This window comes from Poecilia reticulata, linkage group LG9 (genome assembly GCF_000633615.1).
Source record: "Poecilia reticulata strain Guanapo linkage group LG9, Guppy_female_1.0+MT, whole genome shotgun sequence".
NCBI classification, from domain to species: domain Eukaryota; kingdom Metazoa; phylum Chordata; class Actinopteri; order Cyprinodontiformes; family Poeciliidae; genus Poecilia; species Poecilia reticulata.
Window position 1 is genome coordinate 821,325 of NC_024339.1, and position 11,132 is coordinate 832,456.

General features: G+C 38.8%; 1 protein-coding gene across 1 annotated transcript in view; it reads left to right on the forward strand.

Annotated features, from left to right (window-relative positions):
- Positions 1-11,132, forward strand: part of LOC103469610 (olfactomedin-like 2A) — a 29,744-nt gene extending 18,612 nt beyond the window's left edge. Inside the window, exons 4-8 of the mRNA XM_008417385.2 lie at positions 2,085-2,097; positions 2,312-2,755; positions 6,585-6,887; positions 7,092-7,277; positions 9,875-11,132. Of these exons, the coding sequence (XP_008415607.1) occupies positions 2,085-2,097; positions 2,312-2,755; positions 6,585-6,887; positions 7,092-7,277; positions 9,875-10,479 (1,551 nt within the window). The 3' untranslated portion in view covers positions 10,480-11,132. The remainder of the gene's footprint in view (positions 1-2,084; positions 2,098-2,311; positions 2,756-6,584; positions 6,888-7,091; positions 7,278-9,874) is intronic.

Here is an 11,132-nt window from a genome sequence, read left to right on the forward strand (position 1 = left end):
CGGCCTAACCAAGTAACAGCAACAGATATTACTGGATATCCTTCACTTCTCACTGATATCAGCAAATTCTGTGAAATTCCACATTTTATCGTGGATTCTATTTTGTTTATTAAATTCCAYACGTTTTCCACATCACTGAAATCTAAGGGCCCTCGCAGAGTAAAACACAAGCTTCAGAGTACTTTGTAAAATCCATTTCAGTCATCAGACATTTAGTTAATTTACATCATTTTTGACATTTAAGTCCTTTAACWCATTCCAGAAATCTGGGATAAAGTCAGTTTTGTTGTTGTCAAACATTTGACAGTACCGTACCCTAAACCTAGATTTGGTACTGAAGTAGTTCCACTGAGACGAGTGAAGCTTTAGGAACCGTTGATGGTCATCAGAACCCAGTGAGTGTGTTCTGATGGGTCACTGTGAGCTTTATTTTTAATAAAACATGGCTGAAGGTAGCTTTTTCTAAACTCAGTATCAACTTCTCAGAGCTCTGAGACATCTGGGTTTGTTGTTGGGAGGATCAATAAGAAATAGAGACCATATGCTCCACTTAGGACCACTTAGGACTAACAACATAAAATGGAACAATGAATGTTGTGCAAACTTGTTCTGCAAACTTGAATAAATTTACAAGGAAGCTGRTAGAAACTAACATCTGGACTACTTGGTAAGTTGGTTTTCCTGAAACACCATATGAGAGTAGTGAGGCACCGCTGAAAGGATCAGAGTAAATTTTATCTGATTTCAAATTATCTCTAAGAACTGCAAACAACAGCTATTTCAATTCTWTTTATAGGAGTATAGGTGATGTCACACTGTGTGAATGAGAGAGTAGAGACTGTAAAACACAATTTTAATCATTTATTTTAAATAAAGGCAAAATTACATAAAAMATATTTAAAACAAATACATTATCTCACAATAGCAAACGGCAAAGTTGCAGTCATATTCAATGAACTAGAATCATATTGAAAAAGTTCATTTATTTAAAAAACTCAGATTMATTTCACACACACTTTTCAAGCCTTTTTTTAATGTAAATCATGATGTTTTTTGCATGCAGCTGAAAACATGACATTAAAGATTACAATGTTACATCACACCAATTAAAAAACATTTTTAATACAGAAATGCGAGTTTAATAAAAAGTAATCAGCACTAATAYATTAGAAATGGCTGTGATGCACTTAGGCTGTGCTTACAGTTGGAACCAGATATTTACATTTACGGTACCAAAAACACTTCAAAACTCTTACTGCGATGTTAAAGTGCACTGCAAAAAACAAAAGTCTCTAATTAACTAAAATACCAGCAGCTGTGGTTACCAAAATTTTACCATATAAATGTATATATGTTAAAATCCATATTTATATAATAAAAKTTATACAATAAAAAGTTGCCAGAATTTTACTGAAAATTACAGATGTTTTTTTTTCTCTTTCTTTCTTACTTTTTTACAGGGTTAAAAATCCTTCTTTTTAACATGTAAATCATTATTATTTGGAGCTTGTYGCTTTGCTGTGTCCCTCGTGTCAGAAGAGAGAAAAGGGACTGAGGTTGCTGAAGCAGTGCTCCAAAAACTGATGTGGGTACATCCCTGAGAAAAATCTAAATTAATCAGTTTGAAGAGGCTCTGATGTAAGGACTCTTGTGCATTAACTCAAATCAGAACCAAACATTTTGACTACTTGCAATTACTTGCAATTTYGACATAACTGAACTTGGACTACAAAATGGCTGTGAGGAAAAAAAACAGCGGCTTCACAAACCCGATTAGCTGGAAGTCGTGACCTTGTTTTCCACAGCAAATGTGATGACATCATACCCAAGAAAACGTCATAGAGAATAGAGAAATATGRRCAGACTGAAAAATATAGTCCAATAAGAATATAAAGATATCCAGCACCTGGAGAGAATATGAATGTAAAACTCCTAGACTCTCAAAGTATGCAAAATAGTGGATTTTGCATGATATGTCCCCTTGAAAACACGCAATGAGCTTTTTATTTTAGGTCAGTTTATATTTCTAATTAATTGAATTCAGTAAAAGCCAGAATAACGAGATGCAGTGATTTATGCTACAGAATCCCCAAACAAGTACTGAGTGCATAGAAATAAGTTTGAGATTTATGTTTAAAATTAGGGCCGTCACTGTTAACGCAGTAACAGATGCTATTAAGCTCAAAATGTAAATGTAACCAGTAATATTGTATTTTTCTAAGACACAAATCGTTGGGTTTTCATTCTCTGCAAGCCATAGTCATGAAATTAATATTCATTTTTGACATTGTGTGTAAAGAACCTATATGAGTTCACTTTTCTGAAATGCATGACAAAAAATATACATTTTCAAATATTCAATTTTTTTTAGCTTTACCTGTAATAGTTTTCTACATCATAAACAAAGACTTTTTATCATATWTTTTTATAGAAGTTAGCCCACACCTTAAAAATACACCACAAATCAAACCATTCCCTAGGAAACACAACCCTCTGATGTCTTCACAGGACACTCATGATGAGAAAGTCAAGCCTCCAGGAAAGGTAGCAAACAAAAAGACCCCTGCTGCCAAAACGCCCGCAAAGGCACCCAAAGAAAAACCAGTCAAGCCCAAGAAAGAGGTCATAAAGCCTGGAAAACCGGCTAAGCCTGACCCGACTCCAAAAACAAAGGTGGGTGGCCAGCAGCCTGGCGTGGTGAGGAGCATCACATACTACAAGGCCTCCAAGACCAACCAAGATGACCAAAGAGGAGGTACGAGTTTTAAGTTTGATCTAAACAATCTKTATACTCTCCAGTCAACATTCATGATGGGCAAGTCAATGTGAGGTAAATATGTTTAGCGATCTGCAGTGAATGTGGTCGTCTGGGTCTGATCCACACTCATTAGTCTCTGAGCCCACATGACTCTGAATCAGAGAGCAACAGGCAAGTAGGGTCAGTAATTTACTGGGACAGKAGGAGTGTTCCCAGAACAGTCTTTAAATAACTGCAGGATAAGGCTCTCATTGTTTCGCTCATTTTTAAAAATTTGAAGCGAAAGGAATGATTATAGAAAACGACACTGTGCAGCTCTTTATCTGCTCTGGCCTTGGGGTTTCTATTAGCAGGAAATCAAAGCTTTTTTACATYAGCAGTAGAGATGGAAGCCATAGAGGACAGTCTGAATGCAGAGCTGCCATGTTCATGACAAGCCTCAGCTCTGCTCCTCTCAGTGAGGCAGAAGGACCCTCACATCCAAGAGAAACCGTTTCCTGAATCCTCTTCAGGACTGAAGAGGGGTGATTAGGGCTGCTGCGTTTTCACAGCATAGAGCTGTCAGAAGCTATGTTCTGCCATGTATGTGAATCTGACAGAGCCCAACCACCCTTGTCAAACATCTGCACCTGTTGCTTCTGCTGAAACAGGATGCAGTGACCCTTAAATCAGCTAGAAAAGGCAGTTACAAATCCAGACTTTCATCACATATAGTCAGGGGCAAAAATCCCATTTCAAATATGGGGGCAGGGAGTGACACCTTTTTAAAAGGAAGGAGAAAGGTCACCTTTCCTGTGTCCCTGTCTGCCTATATATAATAGGCCTGTCAATGTTAACTTGTTAATGCATGTAGTTAATCTGAAGATGTTAAAGYGTTAATATTACATAATATAGATTAATCAAAAGCCTTTCTCCTGTGGATGGTTGTGTAGTTCACACCGTTATCGGTTTGACACAGTGAGCGACAAACGACAGAGAAAGGTGAAAGTTCTCTGTGACTGCAGTCAGAAGCAAAGTTGAACATTTTTAACTTTTTATTTATTTGCTTTTTAATTATGGCGGTCGCTCAGCTGAATGAGGACAAGCGACTGTCRCCTCATCGCACAACGTCTATAGGAAATGAAAGGAGAGGGACGTTTCTAAACTAACATTTAAAACAAAATGACTTCATGAACATAAAAACATGAAAAACTGAGAAGTGTTTATAGCCAAATATCATCTTGTTATAGAAAATTCTCTCTTCATTTTTAATGTCTGTCAGCACAGAACAAACATGTCAGACTGCAGCTTCTTATGGAATCCAACCCCCCCCGCCCCCAATGTTACAGAAAGAAACGAATAGAAAATCCCAGATCAATAATTTTGACCCGGCCCTATTCTTGGGTCGGGTTCAGGTTGGGTAACAAATCTAAACTCTGATCTCCATTCAACTCACTGAGAAACTATCTATTGGCTGGACCTGTGTTGAATTAGGCCAGTCATTTTAAATGGGGTACCAAATTATAAAATCACTTACTTTATGGAAAAAAAGGGAAAATTGTCATTTTGTAGAAATCAGTATTCACTTTGAAGATTTGTTTTGTAAAATGGCTAATTTTATTGATCCCGATTGATTTGTAAAATAAATAACAGGGTAAAACATTCCAAGGATGAATATTTTTTTATAAGCACTCTACATGTTGACCTTATATAATGCAGGCCTGACATATCACACCCCCAAAATCCTTTGGTGACAATACAGGAATCTGTCTTAAACAAAAGAGACCAAAATGAAAAACCTTTATTTCTTTTCTGTTTAGCRAYTCTCTTTTGAAGTSGGCGTTCAAACAGCACATCGTGTGGTTTCTGAGACAATATCACTCCTATCATCTACTTTTATAATTCAGTATTGTCATGCAACTAGAATGTTTTACATGTGGTATAAATCGTGCAAAAAATGACTCAATTATAAATGCTTACTGTACCTTATTATAATATCAAGCTTCATTTAAGAGTGTTTGATCTGTTCTAACGCGGCATTTTTTTTTTATGTCCCTTGTGTGTGYTTTATTGAGCACAGATATCTGTCCCATCAATCAACAATTAAATATTATCTGTTATATAACCTCAAAGCATTCTGCTGCTGAGGACACTTTGCTTTCTCTGTGCAACACGTCCAAGTGAATCGGTGACCGTCAGACCTCAATACAGTTTAAASAGATCAGGTTTAACTAAAGCCATAAAACATGTTTATTTCTGCTGTGGCCCTGCTGCCTCTAATCTCTGGAACAATCCAAACCTCTATGAAGGACCTGCTGATACCAAGAAAGCTTAATTGCTTGAAATCTTTCCAGAAGCAGCTTCTTCTCGCTGTCCTCAGGTCCATGTGGTGTCAGCATGCGTGTCAGGAAGACTTTCCCCACACATCTGTCAGCCAGCTTGGAATGCAACAGTTTCAGGACCAGTGGAAGGTTGCCCTACGATCAGACTGTCAACTTTTTAGCAAGAGAAATAGCAATTGAGACCGGAATCGACTGATAAAACATTTCAACAGTTCTTACTTGAGAACTTCTCGGTTCTTAAAAGCTTTTAGTAAAATTAATCTTAAACCTCAGTCGACATTTAGACAGTCAAAGGCTTTTTTCTACTTTATTTCCACTCTTACAGTTTTATTGTTTGTAACCAAATTTTGTTGCCCTTTTTGCTTGGTGAGATACGTTTTAATGATGACAAATAGTAATAATGCTGTGTTTTTAATTTGATATCTTCAGTTGTTTCCCATCTGGCTGTTCTGTTCCACACCTTCTGCTCTTCTCCTCAACAAGTCTCTTTTTTCTTTTTTTTTTTGCCATTCTGACCTGGGATTTATACAATTGCTTACTGACCATTTGAGGTATTTAATATTTTGCATATGAACGTTTCCAAATGYGTGCAGATTAAAGATCCACCACTTCATAGATGGTTGCTATATCTAAAAGGTTGGTCCTCRATTTCTTGCTTTAGAAAAAACTTCATATATCAAATGTCTTCCTGTGGTGCAGCGGCCCTTAGAAGCAGATACTTTTCAGTTGCACACTTGGTAACTAAGAGGCAGWAATCGACTGAYAGGCTTTTTTAAGGATGGTGCCGATACTGATGATGTTGACATCGATCCCCARYGATTCTTTCTGGCCGATTCTTGAAGCTGATATTTATTTTTCTTCCTCCATTTATATGATAAAAATGACACAATGACAACAAATGTTAAAAACCTCAATTTAAACAAAAAGGAAACACTTAACAAAACAAGGAAAACATACTAACAATGGATAACAAACAACATAGAACATTTAACACCACTGTTCCACCACTCACAGTGAGACTAAGACTTTCAAAGATACAGCTATAGCAGAGAGCTAAATACGTATTAAAATGTTAAAACTTACTCTGGTTGTTGTCGGCTCTCAGTCTTACAACATTGCCAGCTGTTCTCTGCCTGGATGGAGAAGCAATCTATGAGGTCATGTGACCTCAAGGCATAGCTGCTGCACTAATGAACTGAAAAACAAATGCACGCATTGGCCGATGTCAACACAAGAAATGAACACAAATATTGACACAAAACATTTTCTGGCTGACGTATCAGTCGACCTCYGCTGAGAGGGAATAAGTACGCTTACAAGTACACTCATAAATGTTAACATTGATAATAAAGCAAAAACCTCTGTTGCCATGATGACCTTGATGCTTTGGTCATAATGGCTCAATGAGAAGAAGAAAGCAGTGTTTACCCGTTCTAACAGCAGTCATCCTCCTGGTATTGTCTCTCTTATTCTGATTCCCCTTATCGTCTTCTCCTTCACCTCAGACCACTCTGTGAAAACACACCCGGTCCATCACCTAWCAGAAAATGAGCCTGAGGATGGAGGGACTGAAACTATCCTAGAGCCTGTTGAGGGAACTGTGGCTGAGACCTTTGACCCCACTACAGCTCCCATTGCTACCACTACCACCACCACCACTACTACCACCACCACCACAATGTCCACCACCTCAGAGCCCACTACTACCACTACCCAAAGCACGCCCCGGTCTGAAAGACCAGCTCCTACTATTGTGCTGGTGCTGGACAACTCCAACAACAACAGTCGGCCCAGCCTCCACAGAGAAGGTATGTGTTGAACTCTGTGCTGTGATAAGATCAGTATTTTGCTGCATTCTGTCACGACAGTGAGGCCGCCCAACTGAGCAGCAGAACATCGTGCAGTCCTGAGCTGCCAAGACATGTAGAAGCGTGGAATCAATTTAAGCTCCTGTTAATGCGAATCATTCTTTCCCAGACATGCAGGTTGAATTTTCTGCTTGTTACTTCCAGGGAAGATCCTCAACTGTGAAGGAACTCTGGCATCCATTGAGCAACCGGAGAAACAACACAGCTATGGGCGCAATGAGGGAGCCTGGATGAAGGATCCTTTGGCTAAGGACTCCAAAATCTACGTGACTAATTACTACTATGGCAACAACCTGGTGGAGTTCCGTAACCTGGACAACTTCAAACAAGGTACACACCATTCTGGTGTTTTTGAGAAAATGCAGTTATCCTCTACAAAATATAGTTCAGCCCTGTGTTTGGAYTTGAAGCTTTGTTTCTGTYTTATTCCAGACATTTGGGTTTGTGGGAAGATTAAAGTTTAGGTATTTCAGTAGCTGATGTTGCTACATTCTATCAATTCATTTCAATAGCTATGTATTTGTAAGATAGTTATTTTTGCACAACTTACCCAAAGACTGAACAAGTGGACTGTGATTCACAATATTGTTGACCAATCAGGAAAGCATAACATGCATAAATGACTACTCTTTATRTATKTTACCCTGGTAACACTGGTAATATACAGTGACATGGAAGATGAAAAATCCCAAACAGATTTCTGGTGTTTTGGCATATATTGTCATGCAACAAGACTGAAGGGCTTTTAAAGAATRGCCAGCTTAAGATAATTTCAAASTATCTTATCTAGATTTAACCACCAGGGCATTGCAAAATCCTTTTTAAAGAGTCTTGCAGTGGTGGGCTTGCTGGTGTGCTTTGGAGCAATRTCCTGCTCATAACTCAGGTCAAGAATGGATGGACATAAGTTGTCCTTCAGTATCTTCTGGTACAGAGTAGAATTCATGGTCCATCAGTGACAACCAGCTTTGCCATTTCAAGACATGGAACAGGACCAAGGACATCACATTACATCCACCATGTTTGACTGCTGACATGGAGATCTTTTTCATCAAGTCCTTAACGCCAGACCTAATGGGACACACACATTCCCAACACTTTTGTCTTTACCTTCCACACAGTATTTTTTCCAAAGCTTTGGTTTAGAAAAACATGTAGTATTTGCTCTAATTTCTGTTTGACTTAATAAAAGTTTGAACAGACACCGATTTGCAACATGAGTACACAGATGAGRAAGCTTACTCTTCCTATGTCTGAATGAACTGCAGAGTTTCTAAAAGTGTGGAGAAGATCTGCAAATGTTGGACTTGACTTGTTGATTTAGATATGTTTAGACATTGGGTTTACTAAATGCACTTACATGTGAGGCATCCTGTGGTGTGGTGAGCTCACAGCTGTGTGCGGATGACTAGGTATCTCTGTGAGTAGCGGTGCTTCCTGCTGTTCCTTGACATGTGCTTTAGCCTTTCTTTTTGAACTAAATCCAGCAGAAGAGGATTAAGAGAGCCGGTTGGCCTCAGGGGCAGGGCCAGAGAGAGTGGGGTTAAGAGTGGGGGTGGAGGGGTTCTGCTGCACATTGTTTTTGTTCTTCACAGGCTTCAGTTTATCTACATCGGACTTCCTGAGATTGGAGGGTTAGAATGGGAAATAGGATGTGATTAGAAAGTGACACCTATAGTACAAAGTGTGTTAGTTCAGGGGGGAAATCCTACATAAACACGATCACTGTTACGCTAAGCCTGTGCACATACAGTCTGGTACTGTGAAAAAAATCAGCTTAGCAAGGGAAGCTTCATGTTTGCAACTCACAGTAAGTAAAGTAAAGCATAATGCATCTCTTATCCAGTATTGTCTGTGTGGCTGTTATTTCCTTTGTAGTAATGAACAACTGACTAAACTGTCTGTTTTATTGCATGACTGGCTTTAGACCTGTAGAAATTGTATTTCATGTTATTGTTCTCAGTTTCAATAGCTGAGATCAAGACCTCTCTATGTTTTGCAAAACTTTTTTTTTTCACTGATTCAGGTGTTAACAAGTTTCARCACTTCTCAAATATATTATGGAGTTAAATTGTCTTCGAACTTTGATCCACCATAAACAGGCCTGATTTGTTCAGATTCAGTCAAACAGAGGGAATAAATTCACACAGTCAGATTGTATTTTTTTTGGCAGATGTAACTCCCTAAAGAAAATGTTGGAAGCCAAGMAACAGCCATAAAGAGTGGCCTTTAATTTGATGGCTCCATTTATGGGAGCTAGCATGGATAAAATAACAACTCTATCAACATCTCTGTCTTCTGTCTTTTATCTAAACTGAACACAAATGTGTTAACTTGTTGGGGAACATCAGTGCCTTTACCTGTAGAGACCTTTTATGTCCAGAAGCAGAACCAGAGGAGGAAGCCTCTTTTCTCAATAAGCCATCAGAATKCATGATGTAGCTGCAGATGTTAAATGAACTTTAGAGCAGTTTGGTTAGAGTTAGACGTTCAATAAAGTATCTGTGAAGATCTTTACTTGCCACCTGTTTGAAGATAGTCTTTTTATTTGATGTGCAGATGTTTGACTGGTAGTGTGTGTTTTTGTTGGCAGATAAGACTTTTGGATCAAGTGTTCATAGCTGAGCGCAGGCCATGCAGCCTCAGGAGATGCATTACGATAAGGGAGGGAGTATGCCTGGGGCTGGGAAGATGACTAAAGAGYGGATAAGAAATATTCTCTCAAAAGGCCAAAGTACAGCCTGGTTTTTCTTGGATCACAGTATCCCAGTCATGGGATAACATAAACATTGACATTATTKGTTGTCACGCAGGCATATTGCATCAGTGATGATACGATGTTAAAGCAGAATGTGTTCATTGGCAAATGAGGCTTGAGTGTTGTAATGAATGAGTAAAAGCTAAYCCTGTCCTGTCATTTGTTCTAGGGCGTTGGAGTAATCTTTACAAACTGCCCTATAACTGGATYGGGACTGGCCATGTGGTTTATAACGGAGCTTTCTACTACAACAGGGCCTTCACTAAGAACATCATTAAGTATGATCTGAGGATGCGATACATGGCAGCGTGGACTCTGCTGCATGATGTTGTCTACGAGGACACCAACCGCTGGAAGTGGAGGGGGCACTCGGATATCGACTTTGCGGTTGACGAAAGTGGCCTGTGGGTAATCTACCCATCTCTGGACTATGACTACAACCAGCAAGAGTTGATTGTGATCAGTAAACTGGAYCCCGGAGACCTGTCCCTGAAAAAGGAAACRACCTACCGAACAGGCCTCAAGCGGAACTCTTATGGAAACTGCTTCATCATCTGCGGTGTTCTGTACGCTGTCGATGTGTACAACCAGAAAGAAGCTGAGGTGAACTATGCTTATGACACCCACACAAATACGGAGGCAATCCCACGTTTGCCATTCACCAACGAGTACTCCTTCACCACCCAGATCGACTACAACCCAAAGGATAAGCTTCTGTATGCATGGGACAATGGCAATCAGGTCACATATCAGGTGAAYTTCATTGAGGAATGAGCACAGGTAATTTGTGTCCAGGCTTGCCAGGATGGCAACCAGTTAGAGGATTCTCAGTATTTATCTATAAGAACTCATGTAGAACCTATCATTGGACGTAGATCTGTTTTTTGGGCMTCAGTTAGGCTTTACAGCCTTCCCTGGTATCTTCTAAAGCATGTTGTTATGCAATGTTCCAATCCTTACATTTTTTTGCCCAGCTTTGGATAATAAATAATAATAACAAACTGAAAACAGTATTATTTTGCTGGTTTACTACCAATCAGCTGACTACTGAATACAAGTTGGGGCAGAAAATATCCTTCTTAGAATGTATTTGATCAGTTTTTCTATTTTGTTGTCAAAAGAACCCTAAAACAAGACAAAACAAAACATATATGATCCAAAGCTGGTGTATTTAGTAGATAGGATGGCTGTCACTCTAGTAAATTTTGCTGGATGATAAATTGCCCCAGAAATTATTGAGATAAACAATACCATTGTGGTTTTGAGATCATTATCAACTATATAATGATAATGRCATAATAATGTAAGTTCMCTCTTGCATTATTGAGGATGAACTAAATACCAAATTTCAAGGAAATTTTGTTCTTTACAAAAGAATTTCACAACGACCAAAATCTATAAATAAAAAAGGAAATAAACTCTACAAT